Below are 20074 nucleotides of genomic sequence, written 5' to 3'. Positions count from 1 at the left end.
CATGGTTCCCCTCCTGAAAGTACCCATGATGCACAACGCTACGGCCGCCACTGTCTCTGCAGCAACAACTCCTGCAACAAGTGTTCCCTTCGCCGCAACAGCCACAGCAAATCAGGTTTGCTCCTTTTAAAGCTTTCTTTCACAAGATCCTGAACTCTAAATGAGTGCTGAGATTTTTATTTTATTTTTTTTAACAAAAAAAATTCTCACAGAGAATTTTTTTTTTTTATTTCTGTGTTTACCCCATCAAATTTTACTTTTATTTTTAAGTCGTTTATAGCAAGTGTTTGTGGGACAGGTTGCACTTATTTAGAGTTAACATTTGTTGCAAATAATGATGTAGCTGTGTTTTGTGTTGCGATGTTTGTACCTAATTATTGTGTAATTAACCCAGCTGGAGTTAGAATCACCGTAGCACTGGACTACTTACAAAAGTCTATTATTAACTCCTAAGTTCAGAAGGAGGATCGTCACAGGTTTCAAACATTCAGGTGTGTTAATGTAGCCTTCTCCATGAGGTGTGGAAGTGACTAATTTGTAAGCATGGAAGCTGTCAAAAAATCACAAGCAGGACGAGGCAGCTGGAAAAAAAATTTGAATGTTTTGTGTAAATACTAGTGATCAAAACAGCAATGAAGATATTTATGACTATACCTGCTTTATATTTGAAAGTGTCTCTTTAACCTGGGAATTATATTTCCCTAAGGAAGAACGTTGATAGAAAGAACCCCAAGGATTATTGTCTGAGGTAGGCTAGGAAAGATGATATTTTCTCCTCTTCTTCTGCAGTTTACGTTAATGGCAATTTTCATTTTGGCTGGGTTTCCCCTCCTTCTGTAGGACCTAACTCCCAGGGAAGACATATCTATTGCAGCCCTGGGTGTGTAGCTTTGACTCCTCTGTTGGGGTGGTTCCCACCCTGATGTGCCAAGAGAGGAGTTTGCACAGCAGTTGGGTCACTCTGGCTTTTCTCATGCTCTGGGACCATGCTCAGGCACTTCCACCTGAGATGTGTTCCCCTCAGGTTCTGAGAGGTCAGATGGAAAAGCAAACAAGCAGATTTGCTCACCAGAAGAAAGCAAAGGGCTGTGTCCCCATCATCCTTCCTTGTGTTGCTCCTGGACGGACTGACAAGCTGTCGCAGACCCAGTAGAAATGCTGTCCTGTTGGTTCCTTCCCCTCCACTTGCCAAGAACTTAGAAAGAAATATGTGAAAATGTTTTGCTTAATAATGATACACTAACAGGTTTATGTTTTTACTGGCATTCCCAAAACTATTGAGGTATCTCATGGAAAAATAGAACTTGCTGCAAGAGTTTATTTTTAATAATTTAGGAAAAATATACTACCTCTGAAATACATCCTACTTTCTTAAAGAAATACAAACCAGTCCATTTTCTTTGGGTTTTTTTAAGGTTCGTTTTCCAACATTGTGATGTTTTTTCTTCTAGCATTTTCATCAAAAGAGGATTGTTGTTTTGTGCTTACTTTTCTGAGAGCTAGCTTGTGAAAAATGCTGGGGTTAAGGATGAAAGTGCAGCAGGCATATGGTGCATTACACAGTCCTTCCCAGAACAGTGTCTACAGCAGAAAGTTGTTTGGTGGTATCCAGTGTAGTTTTGTGATCTCAAAGTGGTGACAGAGGGACTTGAAGATGCTAAGGGACTATGAGAAAATGGGATGGTTTGGGGAGAGGTTGAGCCAGGGACCCTCTCCAGCACAGGAATGCAGCTGGGGCAGCTCCGCCACCTGCACTCCTGAGTGCCAGAGGGGCTGACTGGGGCTGAAGGTAGAATAAATACATGGATGCCTACAAAAGGACCAGTAAGCAGGTGGGGTTTTTTAAGTTAATGAGAACACTATCATGCAAGCAACTAGTGCCTCTGAGAAGACAAAGGTGTGCCTTAATACTCTTCCTCATCCATCAGGATGGCAGGCAGAGCCCCTTCTTTCCCAGTGCAGATTTTGTTTTCATTGGAGGATTATAACATTTTAAATTTAACAGGAATTGTAGAAAGTGTCTGTATTTATCTAGTTGCATATATGTGTGTGTGTGTGTGTATACATACAATTCCATGCTGAAATTAATGGATGGTTTAACAGGAGGATAGGTTTTCACTTGTTTAACTTCAGCCATTTGTAAGTTTGGCATCTAGATCATCTGCTTTTCTGGAAGTCTCTGTTAGGACTGGGAAAATTGCCCTGAAGGTCTTGCCTCTGTCCCTTGCCTGTAGAATTAATGTAGGTGTGCTACCAAAGCTCTGCACCACTGCATGTGGAGGAGATGAGTCCCACCTCAGGAGCTTGTTGACTTCTGCAGCATGGGCCATCACAGTCTTCTTTTTTCTCTCTCCTGTCTTTGTTTTAGTCATTTTAAGTCTTTAAAAGCTCCTGTTAAAAAAAAAAAACCATGTATTTAAAGTAGGGAAAACAGTAGTATTTCATTCTCCTTTATGAGAGACAAAACTCCAAGTTTTCTGCTTATTTACAAAATCCTAAGGTTGGAGACAAAGCTATAATGCCAGGAAAGCCCCATGGTAACTCTGTGGCTCTAATTCTCAGTATTTCTTTAGCCCAAGAAACATAGCAGGAGCAGGTTATTAACTTGGTAATTAGCATGACTTTCTTCATGGTCATAGCATTCTTTGTGTCCTCTTGTATGGGTTTCAACTCTCCTGAGTATTTCAGAAAAGGACTTTTTTGTTCCCAACCAGATAAAATTTCCTTTTCTAGTCTGTGCCACACTGCTTTAATATCTGTGAGGTACAGTTTCCTCTTTCCAATGTCTTTACCATAGGTTTTTTTACAACCTGCAGCCTTCAGCTTGTCCCATTTTAGCTCCCACAGCTTCTCCTCACAATTCTGGGCATGAAAAGAAAGTTTTAGCAGGGCTTAATAATTTATCCTAATATCATTTGGTTTAGTATTCTGACCTGGGGAAAGATTGCAGATCTTCCTGGGATTGAGTGTGATGATCCCAGTGTCTTTGAAGCACAAGTGGAAGGGAAAAGTCAACATCCCAAAAGTTATGGAGTCTCAGCTGATGGCTAATGAAACATAATAACTCTGTTGGGTCCAGTAAATTATTTAGTACATGCTATCAGTGTCTATTTTGAAAAAAAAAAGTCACTAAGTCCCATGTCTTCTGTATATCCTTTCTTTCAGAAAATAACATGAGTAAGAGCTCAAAACACACCTGCACTGGCACACACTGTCAGTCATGCTTGGCCAGCAGCTCTGGGCATTGTGTGTTCAATGTATGGCCTGAGGCACGTGAGAAGATTGTGTAGACTTAGAGGCTGAATGTACTGTGTACATCTGTGCAGGGTGACACCAGTTAAGAACATATGGAAAATTTGGTATCCCTTACTTTTTCTGACTTAAAAAGGCTAGGTTTAAAAAATAATTTTCTTGCAGTGTACTGCAGAGGGGAAGAGAATTGCTTTAGTGCAATCCAATGTAAACAGGATGCAGCAAAATGCCCCCCTTACTGTAGCTGCCAGGCTGTGGTGAGAGGGAATGGAGGGGAGGGGACTTCAGCTTTCAGTGAAAGGTAGCTGGAAAGGTCCAGGAGCATGACTGGTCAGAAGTAAAAGGCCCTTCCCCTTTTCCTTCTTCTGTTTTTCACAATTGCTCCAGCCATTCCTGCTAGGATGGGGCTTGAAGCCTCAGCTGCTTAACCCCACTTCAGCAGCAGATGCTTGGTGAACTTTCAGTTCAGTTGTTTGGGGATGCTGACAGCATTTTCTTGGAGCAAAGTTAGAAACCGTGTGAAATGATGGTGAGAAGCAGCGTTAGGATGTGAATACAGAGGATGTGGTCCTAGCTCCCTCTAGTGCATGCATTTGGACAGAGGTATGGAGGACGTCCTGCTTAAAATATTAATACAGTCTTTGTGTGTGAGTATGTATTTCAGAGATCTTTAACAAAGCTTTTGTTACTCTTTCAGCTAGTGCACTAGCAATACTCAAGCAAGCCAGGAAACTGTTACCTGCTGAGTTTCACTCACATGTAGAATCACAGAATCATTTAGGTTGGAAGAAACCTCTAAGATCATTGAGTCCAACTGTTAACCCAGGAACGCCAAGTTCACCACTAAACCATGCCCCTAAGTGCAGCAAGAAAACCTCTTTTAAATACCTCCAGGGATGGTGACTGCTTTGGGCATGGTTTCAGTGCTTGACAACCCTTTCCATGAAGAAATGTTGCCTAATATCCAATCTAAACCTCCCCTGGTACAGCTTGAGGCAATTTTCTCTCATACTATCCCTTGTTACTTGGGAGAAGAGACCACTCCCTACCTTGGTACCACCTCCTTTCAGAGGGTTGTAGAGGGGAAGAGCAATATTTACTGACTGTTTTTTTAGGCTAAGATGAACAGTGCTGCAGTTTCAGGATGATATAAGTCATAGATCCTAAGGAAAATTATTTTGGAAGGGTTTTTTTTCTCTTCTTGTTTTGCTGTTTATGAGAAAATACAGGATTAGAAATTTGGAGAAAGATCAGATAGAGCCTATTTGGAGATGAGGATGTTCCTGTTAATGGAAATGCAGAAAAATGTGACTTCCTCTACCCTTCACACCAAAGGTAATTTAACAGAGGATGGTTTATCCTGACATTATTTGAGAGAGATCTTACTCTGACTTTTGGGGCTGAAGTTCAGTTTTAAATAATGGCAAGCACCTCCTTGTGAGGGCTTTAAATTTCTAAATGAGAAAGCAAGCCTGACTACTGTTCCATTTATATATGTATATCTTGGTGAGTCCTACAAGGATTAGAAGGTTAGAACTCAGCCCAAAATTTAAGACACTTAAGTGTTGGTGTCTAAGTATGGGTGTCTACATGCAAGATACAAGTTTAAGTACCCATTTTAGACTGTGAAGTTTATCAACACAGTCAGATGAAATCTGGAGAGTAGCCTGGCTTGTCCTTCAAAAGTCTCACAGGGCTTGGTTCAGTTGCCTAAATATGTGTCTGGTGATGTTTGAGATTGTCCCAAGATAACCTTGGAAGTCTGCGTTACCCAAGACATTTTCACAAGCTTGGCAGATGCAGTACAGGACCTACAGACAAATTTGCACACCTACTTCTGAACTGGCAGTGGGATAACAGGCAGGAGACATTAGCCCTTAGCCCAAGTGGTATCAACCCCTGCTGAGCACACGGCCCAAGCCTGCAGCTGGTGAGGACATGAAGGGATCTCCAGGCTGTGTAGGCTTACTGACTGGGTTGTGTCACCTCAGTGAGTGTGGCAGGGGGTTAAGACACCAGCATTTGTGTGTGCTAATCAATTCCTCAGGTTCAGTGAGTGTTTCCATAGCTCCTGGTAATTTAGAGGACATATACCAAATTCCAAGCAATGTGAGTCTTACTCACATCACATCAGTTCAGAACAGTTCATGGCTTTATTTTTTGTACCAATGAAAATGGGCAGAGACTGATAGTATAAAAATAGCATAATAGAGAGTGCTGCTCAAAGATGTTATTTCTTTACATTATTCTACTGGTTATATGACCTTTTATCAAGAAGGAAATAGTAAAGAACATATCCAAAAGAAAAATGAAATACTTAGAGCCTGTGTCTAAAAAGAAATAAAAGATCAACAGGCTGTCTCATGCTAAGGCTTGTGATTATCTGGCACAGCTGCTTTAAATTATGCATCAGCATTTGCACTGAATTAGGTGGCAATTATGCAGATATTAATTATGAAATCATTCAGTAGCCTTCAGTTCTGTCAAAATCTGTTAGAATACAATGAAGCAAAAATAAAAATAGTTATGTTTTGAGTGTCGCAAACAAAAGGACAATTAAAATATTTGCCCCAGAATTCAAAAACCAGTTAACATAGTGTAAAATGCAAACATACCAAGCTTTTGGGATTTGGGATACCATGTGTGGTGGCTTTGTCAGGAGGTAGCAGAGCTGGGACATGCAGCAACAGCGCACCTCTCCTTGCCAAGGTGCCTGCAAAGGCAGCAGCACTCCCAAGGGAGGCAGATTCTTCTCAGACCAGAATATCTGAGGGGGCACTGACTCGAGGTGATCTCCCCTTCTGCACAAAGCAGACATGCCAGTTGCTCCCTTGTGCAAATATTCCTCAATGTCCCCCATCAGGGCTTCCTCTCCATTCCTCTGTAACTCAGGAGGCTGTCTGGCAGGGCAGAGAGCTGCCCATAGCACTGCTGACAAGGCTTTTACTGTCTCACGTTCCCTTTCTTCCTCATGGAAACCTGAAAAGTAGCAATATGCTGAGAAAATGAATTGAAAAATCTGGTAAATAGTAGGAAATGGACTATTTTTGTTGTTGTTTAAAAGCAAGCTTTTGAGAAAGAAGGTGGGAAGTGGAAACAAATGTTATTTACATCCTTAGTGCCAGCATACAAGTACATTACAAATAAGAGCCTATGCAAAATTCATAGAAAACCTTTAATTGCAGTTTCTGAGGGAATGAGGAAACAGGTAGGAAAGCACTTCTTCTGGGAATAATGAGTGTCTAAATAGTTTTAGTTTTGTTTTAGGTTTTTTTCTGATGGAAAGTTTTGGTCTAAAAGTTCCATAAAGTTCCAAGTTAAATGCTCCTATAGAAAATTCTGTTCCAACAATAGAAAGAGTGATTTGAATCTGACTTGGAAAAGTCCAGAAAAGGAGACAGAGGAACAGGTTCCATCCTCAGACACTATCAGAGGGAATACTTTCAGGGAGCCAGCTCAGAGGAGAACAGTGCTGAGCATCTAGCGAGCCAACCTAATGACTGCCCATCTTGCTTTGTACCTGCACCAGGCTGGAAAAACAAACCTAAGTGACCCTTGAATCATTTCTCTAGAGAAGATAGTTAAATAGCAATAGTTTGTCACAGTAGGGAGGGCAAACTTAAACTGCTTGCTGCTTCTTTCATGCTAGACACACAAGAATCACAAACGTCATCTCACTCAAGTTATTTTGTCTGACACAGGTAAGTAGCTGGGTCTCACAGACTGAAGAAGTGAGAGTTTCCAATATTAAAGCCCACAGCAAATCTTGAACAATGTCAAGAAAACATCCTTTGAACTGCCTTGAAACAACTGATGGTACAAAATAAGTGGCAAAACTATTTTCTAAGGCATGAGAGAAGCAAAACTAAAATATTACCCTGGAAAATGTAATGGAACTCTATTTTAGTTTCATGCAAACTTTACTGAGTCTTTGTTTTAATAATTTTTTTTGGCCTCTTAACATAGCATGTTGTTTCTTTGTAGATGATAAAAAGTTCCAGCAGGCTTGTATATGGAACTTTAGATTGCATGTTCATATACAAGAAGCCAGTGGGGAAGAAATGGAAAAATCTCTGTTCTGTTTTGGGCTTTTTTTAGAAATTCTCCCATCATACCCCTCTCCCCTGTATAGGACCAAAACCTGACTTCCTCTGGTGTCCTGCTAGATGGCAGTGTCACACAATATCAGCAGTAAGCAAAGGCTTCATTCTTTTCTATAACAAAAACCAAAACAGATTTCCCTTCCCTGTTACTGAAATTTAAAGAAAAAATGTTGATGTTTGATATGATAATTTCTTTTTATGTTCTTGCATTTAATTATTCAATAACTGTTACTTTGATAAGTGGAGTAAAAGTCTTTTGGGGCATGTATTTATAATTTAAACAGAGAAAATTATTTCTGAGGTCCACTAATTTTGTAGGCATTTGGGGGAAAATGAGTTTATTTCGTGGCTTATACACACAGCTCCATGTGAGTCTGGGTTTTTCCATCATAAAATTTTAACAACACAGAGCAGTGTGGAGCTCCAGATGTACTTGTCTGGGATCCTGTCCTTTAGAATAATTGCATCTGGACATCTCTAGGTGCTCCAATTACTTTCCCTTTAAGAATTAAGCAGAGATCATATTTTTATCTTGGTGTATGATTTATTGCCTACTAGAAATGCCAGTCTTTGGCTTTGAGTGTGCAGGAGGCTACACTGGAAACATCTGTATATTTAGTTTTGTTGATTCTGTCTGTTGTGACTTTCAGCTGGATGCAAAAATTTGCTAACTTGCCTGACTTCATTTTTGGTGCAGTGTTACCTGCCATGGCACACACTGGTATGCACAGCTGTTTATGTGAGAGTAATCAGATAAGCAGAAAATTAAGAAAGTGGTAAGTAGTCAAAAGTCAGGAAGGTTAAGGTTTCCTCAGAGAAGTTATCAGTATAATGAGTTTTATAAAACTGACTCAAGGTCTTATGAGTAAGCTTGATGAACATAAACTTGGTGCTTTTCTGTGTTCAAGTTTAGTTCTGGATGTTGTCTCTTGCTCTGAAGGGAGTCTGAACTGGAGTGCCAGGTTTTGGGAGAGGAGGGGTTTCAGAGTGGTGATAACTGCAGACATGCCAGCTGTGCTCTGTTTGCACTGGTGCCTTTGCCTGAAAAGGATGCTGTATGTGTATTGGCAGCCTCATGTTGCATGATGTGGGCATGCTTGGTGTCTAAAAGGAAAATGCAAAGCAGGTTTTGTTAAAAAAAAGGCTAAGTGAGGATGTTGGGGTGGAGAAGTAACACCCCTGCAAGAGAAATATGGGCACTTCCACAGATGATGCACAACTTGTGCTTGGCTTTCACACATTTGTGCTCTCAGTTTCTCTGGACAAGCCTATTCTGGTAGTTTAAATTCAAGAAAAGGAGGAAAATTACCTAAAAGTAGGAAATGAAAAATACAGATTATTGCAGTAGCTTGGACCTGCTGGGAGGTAAAATTGAGTGGCTATCCAAAACAGTCACTGCATGAGTGCTCCTAAAATACTACAGCAGTGGTTTTCTCACTTCTATATAGTCTGTCTGCTGCCTCTGCAATGAGTTAAAAATAGATTTTGGTAGAATATATCAGCCTATGTTATGATCAATTTTTAGCACTGCATTATTTATTACTTTAAAGAAGAATAAATAAAGCCAGATTGCTTTCATTTCTAAACCAAGTAATCCTCTGTTTCTCCAGAGTGAGTAAATACTTATTAAGTTGAACTTAAATATTGTACATTATTACTAGAGTAAATACCTACTGAAGCTCATAAGCAAGCTAAGGAGTTGGCAGCACAAGTAGCTTTGGTCTCTTCTCTCAGGACCTTGTGACAATTAAATAAGAAAAATGGTGATGCTGAGCCCTTGAACCCTTTGGGATCCCATAATTGCCTTGAACTTTTTTTTTAGCTCATCATGAAGAGCTGGATTCAGACAAGATCTTTGTCAGCTTTATGACACTCTAATGGCCAACAGCTTGTGCCTGATGGAATGAAAATGTGCAAGCAGATGTGTCCACTTCAGCATGGACATCTGACCCTCAGCCATTTCCAGAGGCATATCATCAACATATGGGACAGGCAAAACTAGGCACTCTCAAATTTAGGGAAGAGAAGAGAGGATGGCACAGGGCACCAGAATTACCATGTGAGGGAATGGGCTATGAGAAAGCCAAGGAAATAAGACCTCCAGCCCTCAGGAAACACCTGATGTCCCTATATTAGACCCTGTATGGGCAGGCAGCCATCTGTGGCCCAGACATCTTACTGGCTGTGTTCAAATCAGAGGTCATCTTTTTGATGAGCAAAGTAGACAAGCATATTGGGGCTGAACTGGATTAATGGAAAAGCAATAAGAGAAAATCCTCCTTTAGCCCTGGATTGAAGAGAGGACCATGGTTAGTGAATAAAACAAAGCACATATCCATTAAATGATAATATGCTGGAAATGAGAACAAGGTTTCAGAGGAGAAAGAGTAGCAAAGGAGAAGTCCAGGCTGCATTTAATGCAAGCAAGAGTTGGAGCTGGCTCAGCTGTCAGTGGTTGAGGCAGGGACAAAACCTATCCCATGGGACAGTGTTGGTGGGAGCCCTGGTGTGGGCAAATAGAATGTTTGGCATGGTGCTCCATGGAGGTGCTGCTGCAGAATTTGTGGGGGAAAGGAGGGGGAAAAGTCCATCTGTAAGCCTATGTAACAATTAAATAAGACCAGGCATAACTGATATAATAGGGATTACTTTAAGTAAGTGTCTGAACATTTATTCATCTTTCTCCACTAGTAATTAAAAAAAAAGAAAAAAGAAAAAAAGAAAAGTTGTTTATTTTGAAGAAAAGGAACAAGACACATACCACAAGAGAACATTCTAACAGAAAATGAAAAATAAAGACATGGAGGCATTTCCCAAAGGCATAGGGAAATATAAATAGTCTTGGGTTCCTTGTCATAAGGAAGAAATACTTGGTGTTACTTTTATTTTTAGAAAGAGGGAGAAGTTATGAGACAGCCTGATATGAGCCGGCTGTCTGAAAATATCTGTCATTTTTAATGTGTACCCCAGATATATCTGACCAGTCTGCTTCTTGTGTGAAAAACATGCAAACAGAAAATGTCACTGTGGAAGGGTTCATCTATCCTGACCCAGGTGTTCAGAAGTTAAATACCTTGGTGCAAACTGTTCACCACGGACTCTTTCATTTGGTGGAGGGCAAAAAAGCATCATGAGTTGATAATCTGTCTCATGCTAAAATAAGTTGCCTGAGGTAGCCTAGGAAGATGTAAAATGGGTGACTGGCTGAGGCATTTATGTCTGAAATGCTCTGAGATAAATCCTGTTTACAAGAAACTCCTGTTACTACATCGCTTTCAAAATGGAAGGCTGGGCAGACCAGAATTTTTGCTATGTCTGAGTTAATTTTTGGAGGGGTAAGTGCTTTGTAATGTAAAGATCAAATACAGTCTTAACATCTTCTTAAAATGTATTAGGATTTATAAAGCACAGTATATTTTGGAGTAATAATTTCAAAACTTCTGGAAAAGAAATATGTCAGTGGTAGATGCAAAGTCATGTTTTCCAGCTGATCCACTGTGACAGATCTTTAGTTGAACAAGAGTTCATGTACACTGAATTCATGCAGAATGGTAAATTTTCTGTATTCATCATTGTATAATAAATCTGGAACTGGAAAATGCATTTAAGTCAGAGACTATAAAGAAGCTTTGTGAATTGTAGCTTCAAAATAGAAAATCTCAAGCCAAACAGTGTTCTTGTAATTGCTAGAACCTAGTCACGATTCTCTATAATTTGGTCAATTCCATGAACTGTATCAAGTAAAGCAGTAACCTGGGTGTCAGAAAAGAGTTCACAAAAAGGGAATTTCTACTTTAATTTAAAAAGACTTTCAATATTACTTTTTGAGTCTTGAGACAGTGACTGATCACAGCCACCTTTGCCGGGTCTGAGGAACTCCCAAATTGATTTATCTGCGCTGGTAGTTGGTGAGAAGCTGATACCATTGGCAGTAATATCTCTCTTGGTTGTCATTCCCCTGGATGACACTGCAGAACTGTATCACCCTTATGAGCAACCCTGAATTTCGGCATGTTCTGTGTTGCACAAGGGGCTTAATGACCACTATGATCACTCAGAAGTCCTGAAAGTAAAGGTCTAAAAGAGGCATGCTCTGGTAGGAAAGAAAGTCTTGACATTTAGGAGCTGAAAATGTCACCTCTAAAGAGCTGGAAAATTTTGAGTAGCGAGTTTAGAAAGTAGTTTGCAGAAATTTAGTTTCACTCGCGTTACTAGTTTCAGTGAGGTCTGTTAACTGTCACTGGCACAGTGTGAATGATTTTAATCTAAAGGGTAGACAGCTTTCTGCCACTTCAAACATGTGCCAAGAAAAAAGATGATGGAGAGGGTACCCAGAAAATGCCCTTTTCTGTCATTAAATCTTCTGTGAGCTACTTTGCAAGACTCTTAAGTGCCAGGCCATTTTGCTTATGCTGGGATTAGCCTTCTTATTAGATCTTTTACTGCAGCAACAGCAGATGTGTTTTCTGGCATGTCTGTATCCACACCTGTGGTTCTTAACCATTCAGAGCAGGAGAAAATGCCTTCCCATGCTTGACCTGTCTTTGTATAGTCTTGTTTTTCAGGTTTTTTTCTTATACATACTATAGTAAAAGTGTCATGACATTGCATCCCGTTGCTGTGAAGTACAGTGTTATAATAGTACCAGAGCAAATGCAACAAGTCATATATATGTGCATTTGAGATGTAATTCTTCAAAGAGTAGTGAACATGAAGGTGGCTGGACCTATTTACAAGTAACAAGGGAGTGCAGACGCTGTAGAAAGTGTTTGCAGGGATGTTCCTTCTCCAGTACAGCTTCTCCTTTTTCAGCATGTAAGTGATGGAGCAATTAGCAGACTTAGATAACTTCTACCTTCCATCACAGATTATTACTTCATTTGTAGATTAAACAGGAGAGGTTTACAGTGTGTTTTCCATGTAAAGTAGTTTAGCATTTCATGTTTCTCTGTCAGACACAGCAAAAAAAAAAAAAAACCAGTGGCAGAAGCTGATGCCTGTGTATGTAGCTGTGGCAGAGTTGTGATATCTTTTGAGAAATAGGGTGTGAACATGTAATTAAAGACTACGGGAGACATTTTACACTTTGTGGCTAAGGTTAAAAAAGAAATGTAGCTCCTCAGTTCTGTGATGCTGCACTGGAGAAGCTTGTTCTGAAAGAGAGACTTGAGGGTTTTTTCCTAGGAGGACTCCTACGTGTACTAGAAATAGCTGGGTGCAACATGCCCTAGTTACGGCCCTTGTACAAGGGGCGGCACATCGAGGATGATGCGGTGTGAGCAAGCCAGCTCCACAGCCACTGGCAGCAGGGAAGGCATGGCAGGGAGAGCTCCAGCTGCTCCTCTGGCACCTGCAGCCCATAAACAGGACATGCTTGCACAGAAAAGAAAGTGTTCACATTGTCTTCGCTGTTTTCCTGAGTTGTGACAGGAGGAGAGAAAAGGCAGGAATAGGGACACAGCAGTGAAGTCCTTACCTTGGGCTTTGCCACTCACCAGGGCAGGGAAGAGAAGGGGTCTCTGCTCTTTCACATTGCCCAGGACCTCTCTGTCCTGCCTGGATGGTCCACAGCAGGATGAGTGGCACTTGGGTTAATCACAGTTCCAGGAATAGTCCTACCATTTTCCTGAGAAACAGCCTGAGATTAGGCCCTCTGCCTTCTCTGTCACACATTTTGGGGGAACTGTGAATACTGGTCTTGTGGGACTGTTTGACCAAAGTAATCTTGGCACTAGGAGCAGTTAGCTGTCTCCCTGTACTTGAGGAAAAAAAGCTATAGGAAATGTAAGTTTATCCCCTCAAAAGTTGGCAGATGATGTAGTCAGCTGCAGTGTCTAAAATTCTGGGATTTTTTTATTGAGTAAAAAACTTACTGCATAAGCTTCAGGTTATGTCCCAGTAAGTGAGACCTCAGGATCCTTTAAATACACTTGTGTGACTATGGCTAACCCAGTGTAGCTAAAGCTGCTTTATTAATTACATTAATGTTGGTTGTAACATGCTAAAAATACCAGTGCTGAAAATCTTGGTCATTTCTTATTTTCAGCATGGCTATGTTCTTTATACGTATTGTCAAATCACTGTGCTGGAGCTGGACCAGGGTTATCACAGACAGGGCTTTATTATTTGAGCAAAGGTATTTCTTTGTTATTTCAAAAGGAAACAGAAGATAGGTGATAAGCTAACAAACTCACAATGGGTGGAAGTTCATTAAAAATATATGTCCTTGTTGTGTGCATGATGTATTTAGATGTTAAGTCCTTTGGAGCAGCAGGTGTTTGTACAGTGTCATTACAATGGGGCCTCACGTGTCACCAGATTTCCAGAGCTGATGGCAATCAAAGATGGCTTTTTGGCTTGCTGGCAAAGTCATCGGGGTCAGGGAGATGGTGCTTGTGTACAGGGAGAGAGGCAGTGCAGCTGTGAGGAGCAGTGGGGTGCTGGGCAGGGGACTGGGACGAGCGCCTGCCACGCAGAGCCGAGTGTGTTTCTTTTTGGTGGTGTGTATGTCAGAGGTAGTATGTTGCTTAAGTTACTTTCCAAACACCTTTTCCCCCCCCTTTTAATATAAATATTGCATTAAGCAGTGGTCTAACTTCATAATACACAAGTAGGTCCAAGTGCTGTCATGACTACCTTGCATACCACCTGCAGATACAGCTTAAAAATATGCCACGTGCCAAATGAAGCAGGAAGAGCAGGCAATACACTCTTAATTCCTTGACTTGTGCTTAAGTCTGGAGCACAGGATAGCAATGGTGTGATAAAATATCACACCTCTGCCTTTTGATATCACTTTCACTGACAGCCATTTCAGGCAGGTGATGGAAATCTGAACCATTTTCCAATACTGTGAGCAGGTGGAGTTGGTTGCTGAGCACACTGTGCATTTAACCTTTGCAATATTGGAAGCACAAGTAAAATACATGTGTAAAATGGTTGTTTCACCCTCCATTTGAGACACCATGAAGGTAAAGCAGCAAGGTTAGTGACTAGTTAGGTGCACAGAGGTACCACTATAGTATTCCCCCTAGAATCCTTGCCATAAGGAAGCGTGATAAAACCTCTCAAGTTCACTGATCTGCAGTTAATTTTTTTAGAGAATAAGCATGCTAGCAATGCTAGAAGTGCAATGAAGAGACACTTTTGCTTTGTGAAAACACCCAGGCCAGTACATCTTTTTGCTTGTTATGGCAAGGAGCCCTGTCTCCACTGTTTCCCCTGGTCATTCCTGACTTTCTGGGAGCACAGTGGAGCTGAGAATCGCCCCAGGCACAGATGCACTTTGAGCTCCTGCGGGAGGTGCAGGGCTTCCACCTCCTCTGATAGGCAGGGTGCTGAGGGTACACACCCACCTACAGCCAGGCCCTGGGTTCAGCACTGCCCTCCAGTATTCTGACACATAAATTTCCCTCTCTGCGTGTTCTCACACATGTGCAGGAGAAGACACCAGGTGTGTGAGACACAAACACCTCCCAGGCAGCCTGAGGACACAGGACGCTGTCCCACAGGGGACATTGTCCCACATGGGATGTTGTCCCACAGGGGATGTTTTCCCACGTGGGATGCTGTCCCACAGGGGATGTTTTCCCACATGGGATGCTGTCCCACAGGGGACATTGTTCCACACAGGATGCTGTCCCACAGGGGACGTTTTCCCACATGGGATGCTGTCCCACAGGGGACATTGTCCCACATGAGGCACTGTCCCACATTGGGTACTGTCCCACACAGGATGCTGTCCCACAGGGGACATTTTCCCACACGGGATGCTGTCCCATGCAGGACGCTGTCCCAGGGGGAAGTTTTCCCACACAGGGCACTGTCCCACACGGGACGCTGTCCCACACTGGGTACTGTCCCACAGGGGACGTTGTCCCACACGAGGCACTGTCCCACACAGGACACTGTCCCACACGGGATGCTGTCTCACAGGGGACATTTTCCCACACAAGACACTGTCCCACACAGGGACTATCCCACGCAGGACACTGTCCCACACGGGGCACTGTCCCACACGGGATGCTGTCCCACAGGGGACGTTTTCCCACACGGGGCACTGTCCCACAAGGGACACTGTCCTGTGTGAGCTGTGCCTGAGCCCAGTTAGGCCAGCGCAGGCCGGGGGGCGCACTGCTGTCCCCACGTCACCTAAAAGCGCGATCACGCTTTCCCTTTCTCTCCACAGATAATCCTGAAATAGCCGGCAGGAGCGGGACGGAGTGTCACGAAGCCTCCCTGCGGACGGCCAAGCACGGCTACTGTACATACTACCCCGTCTCCTCCTCTCTAGAGTTGCCACAAACTGCATGCTAAGTCAAGAATTTGTTCTTATGGACAAATCAAAAACTCAAAAAAGCTAGTGCTGCTATGTCATATATGAATATTAAATATGGTATGCTTACTATACTCCAACCTAAAATAGTTAACTACCTGATACCAGCTGTGATGTTTCAAGACATAAAGGATAACATTTAGTTTTAAAGGTTTTCTAAGCATAGTTTAATTATTGCAAATATTGTCGTTTCTCCATAACTACACCTAACGAAAATGGTCCAGATCAGTTAGTCTCGTGAGATTCCTCGTTTATGAATCTTTCGAGCTCAGCAATAATTGAATTGCATTCACTAAAAACTCTCCCCAGTTGCAGGTTTAATTTTCACCCAAACTATGATTCGGGGTTTTCTTCTCAGCTAAAAAAATATCTTGGTTTTGCTCCCTCGGTGAGTTGATTCCAAGACAGAGGAAGTGAAACGCAGCCCGGTGTCCTGCACATCATCCTGCCAATCTGATATTTTTAGCCAGAAGTCCAAAGTAAAGCACAAAGTCTTTAGATGCACATGGTTGGTGTTTGACTTGTATGGAGAAGTTGCATTTGAATCATAGCAGAATAGCAGAAGAAAATTTTAAAAATTTTGCACAGTATGAACTTCATACCCCTTTCAATCCCCAAAAGAACAAAGTCTTGAAAATATTATTTTACGAGTATATTTATAATGTTTTTAAAATAGACTTTGCAGAAGTGCCTAAATTTTGTCACATCAGACTTGATGAAAGTGAGCCTGATGCCAACAGTCAAATCTCATCAGACGTGAATAATCTTTGAAACTCATAGTCAGGTTACCAAAAAGATCCAAGCTGTTAAGAAGTAATTTCTAGAAGTGTAAAATCAAACAAAACAAAAAAAAACCAAGACCAAACTAACAAAAGGAAAGGCAAAAAAAAAGGCTGTAGATGAAGAGATTGTATGATACTCTAATTTAATTAAAATTCAGTTGAGTCACTGAGACTTCATAGGTGACTTTAATCTAGGCTATTAACTCAACACTAAGAATGTAGAATAAGATTCAGTTTAAATTACTGTATTTGCATTTTTTAAATTGGATTATAAGATTGTAACCAGATTAGAGTGGAGAAAAAATAGTTCTTTTAATTGTTTTCCTTTAAAAACATATTTTATGTCACAAAAGTATGAAGATATCTTTAATACAATTATATACATGTTATATATACATACATACATATATATGGATGAAGCAGATTTTAATGTTGTTTACTTTTTTAAATACTTTGTTGATTTACAAGGTAATTATATATGTATAATTAAAATTTCATTTGTTTGATTTGAGATTTGTTTCAAGCACTATTGTACCAAATATTTCATATTTCACATTTTATATGTTGCACATGTATCACATAAATGACATAGTTTTTAAATTATTGTTTAAAAAAAGCAAGACAGCTGTTATAAGTGGATATTATGTATAATTGTTTGCAGCATAAGTTTTCTATGTGGACATTACTAGTGATTGCAGTATTTTAACTTAACCTCTTCAGATTGATTGTAAACTATTTTAAACCTTGGCAGCACTGCCTGTTCTGAACGACTGAAGGCACTAACCATATTATTATTTGTCTAGGAAATTATTTTCCAGGCTAAATCTTGTTTGTCCGATGTCTAATTACTATCTATTTATATATAAAGCTGGAGATTTGATCATCCGAAAGAAAAAAAAATAATCACAATTTGGTTGTAAAATTAACATAGTGCTTGTAACGTTGCATTAGTTTAATTTGTGGAAAAATAACGTATCTTAACTTGTTATTTAGCAGTTAAGGTATCACCATTATATACTATTAAAACACTAATATTTGTAGACTTTCTCAGTCATTATAACTAGGTAGTTGACACTGCAACTTGCCTATATCTGTCAAAGTTGTTTTTATTTTTTTATAATAGTTAATTTAGGCATTTGGGTAGCTTATTGTATAATACTAAATGGTAAATTATCCATGTTTAAATATTTTATGTAGATAACTCTTCAAGACATCATTTTGTGTGAACTTTTTATGTTTCAAAATTACTGTTATTCTATGTTTTTTACAATTAATCCAATATTACTATTTTTTGCCCATGGATGACGAAGCTTCAGATACATCAGGTCTTTCATCCAGATAAACTGACAGACAAAAAGAGAAAATGTATTTTTAATAAGAGATCCACTTTCCGACTTTATGACTTTGTAATATTCCTGAAAACTGTACAAGTACAAACCTATGCTAACAGTAAGGAGGCAATTACAGAGATGTGCAAATACGTGTACAACAGATTCTGCATTTTATTTATTTATAAAGTAATTTTATAGACTATTTCAAAATTTGGGAAGATCTAAAACTATTTTTCTGTATAAATATTATTTGCCAAAACTTTGTTTATATTTTAAAAAAAAAGTCTAATGAAAATGATTAAATTTTAAATGCTTTGTTTAATTAAAAAAATACAACAAGAAATATAACCCCCTAAAAGAACCATGAGATGGGCCAACACGGAGACAGTAAATACTGTAGCTGGGACATGGTTTCAAGTGACTTGAGATGTCTCAGTGCTTATTTTCTTCAAAGGATACAGCACCTCACCAAAATACCTTTTTGTTTGCCTCTCTCATCCAGCATAATTGACGACACGTACAATGAATATTTCAGTAACAGTTAAAAGAAACCCCTCCATTCACTCTTTTCCAGCATATATAATTACTAGTGGTCTGTTAAATAGCCATTCTATTTCTGTTGTGACGTTAAATTCATTCACCCAATGTACAACCACTGAAATAAAAAGAAGCATTTTAAAATGAGAGCGGAGTCGGGGCGATCCTTTCTTGTGGCGCGCTCTGGGAAGAGGGGCCTGGGGTAACAAAAAATAGGAATCTTTAAAAGTATGTGTTTTTTAAATTGGATTTTTTCCTTAATTGCTTGTTCAGGTAACAAATCCGTAAGTGCAATCCCCAAGTGCAGGACATGCAGATGCTGTGTGAGGAAGCCCATGCCCTTCTCCTGCACCACACGCCTCCAACAGCCATCCTGAGCCCTTCCCACCCACCCGTGCATGCCGGGGTGCAGGCAGGCACTGGTTATCCCAGGGGTTGGCTCACAATTGCCTGACCATTGTGGAGAACTTTGGTGGCACATCCTTTGCATCTTCTTTTCTTTCCTACATCTTGAAGAGTGTTACACCAACAGATAATCCCTGTTACCTGCTAGTTCCTCTGGAGAGAGCAGTATCACAGAGGAGTTGTGTGCCAACGGGCAGGGATTGCATGGCAAACTAGTGACAGAAGAGGGATTAAATTAAACACTCTGGCTGGCAGCTCTGTGGTTACTTCACACTGCCTTCACTGATTTATTTTTTAAAATGCTTTTAAAGAAAGGAAATACAATCCTGCAGAATCAAGAAGAGTTTGTGTCATAAAGTTGTCTATGTTTCATCAGCACAGGGCTGGTTTGAAAGGAGCCCAGAGTCACAAGTGATGAGGAAAACCACCAGGTCAACCAGTCCATTTGGATATATCACAGACACACTGAGCCAGAAGCCTGCTGAGAATGAGTATGTGGGATGGAGAGGAGAAATAGGATGACTTGCAGGGACAGGGAAGGACTGGAGCATTAGAGAGCTGCAAGGGCTTTGTAGAGCAGGAGCAGCAAATGATTAAAATTCAACTCCTAATGACTCAGGAGCGGGAAGCCTGTCTGTTGACACTTTATTATGTTAAACCCCACCCTGGACAGTTGTCAGCTGCCAAGAAGGGTCACTTTTCTTGTCTAAAAGCTGCTTTGTTTCTTGTCAACTTTGACACTTTCTTGGCATTGGAGAAGTGCTCATGGATACTGTGAGCCTTCAGGGGCCACAGCAAATCCACAATGTCTGTATGTGTCCACGTGCAGAGTGGCCCCCCTTCAGATAACATAAGAGTTTCCAAAATGGAGCATGCTACTTCTAGAGAAGAGCCTTTAGAAACCTTTGGTTTTCCCCCCTGCGCTTGGCCATGCACCTCCCCTGGCCCTACATGGGGTAGCCATGGCCATAAGACTTATTCTCTGTTTTGCTTGGTTGTCAGTTCAAAAATCTGAAGTAATCTGAGCACTGTGGTGTTCTCGCAATCCACTGGAATTAAAAGCATGGAACAAAAGGGAATGTGACATTTGAGGGATCAGAGACTGCTAGGATAGTTTTGCATGTTTGTATCCAGCAAAGGAAGCCAAAACTGGTTGAACCTTGTTCATGCTGCTCTTTGGGCGTGACTCTTGAGCAAGTTACTAAAACAGTAACTGGATTTTCTTTCCAAAAGAGTCGTTTCACTCCAGAAGAGAGCTCAGGAACAACCCAACATTTCTGTACTGTGGGTGACAATAGATAAAAGGACTGGTGAGCAAGGCTGCTCAAC

The 20074-nt window shown here is 40.7% G+C and overlaps 1 protein-coding gene across 10 annotated transcripts in view; it reads left to right on the top strand.

Annotated features, from left to right (window-relative positions):
• Positions 1 to 18487, top strand: part of MBNL2 (muscleblind like splicing regulator 2) — a 106313-nt gene extending 87826 nt beyond the window's left edge. For 6 of the 10 annotated variants that reach the window (XM_036392931.1, XM_036392913.1, XM_036392894.1 and 3 more), the window contains one exon: positions 15544 to 18487. In XM_036392931.1, coding sequence (XP_036248824.1) covers positions 15544 to 15671 — 128 coding nt within the window. In that variant the 3' untranslated portion in view covers positions 15672 to 18487. Of the gene's footprint in view, positions 1 to 20; positions 116 to 15543 lie in introns of all 10 variants that reach the window. The other 4 variants (XM_036392940.2, XM_036392922.2, XM_036392903.2 and 1 more) reach the window with 1 other exon arrangement.
• The last annotated feature ends 1587 nt before the right edge of the window (positions 18488 to 20074 follow it).

Source organism: Molothrus ater, chromosome 2 (genome assembly GCF_012460135.2).
Source record: "Molothrus ater isolate BHLD 08-10-18 breed brown headed cowbird chromosome 2, BPBGC_Mater_1.1, whole genome shotgun sequence".
Lineage (NCBI taxonomy): Eukaryota > Metazoa > Chordata > Aves > Passeriformes > Icteridae > Molothrus > Molothrus ater.
The sequence above is the reverse complement of the archived record's forward strand: the minus strand, read 5'-3'. Positions and strand labels throughout refer to the sequence as shown.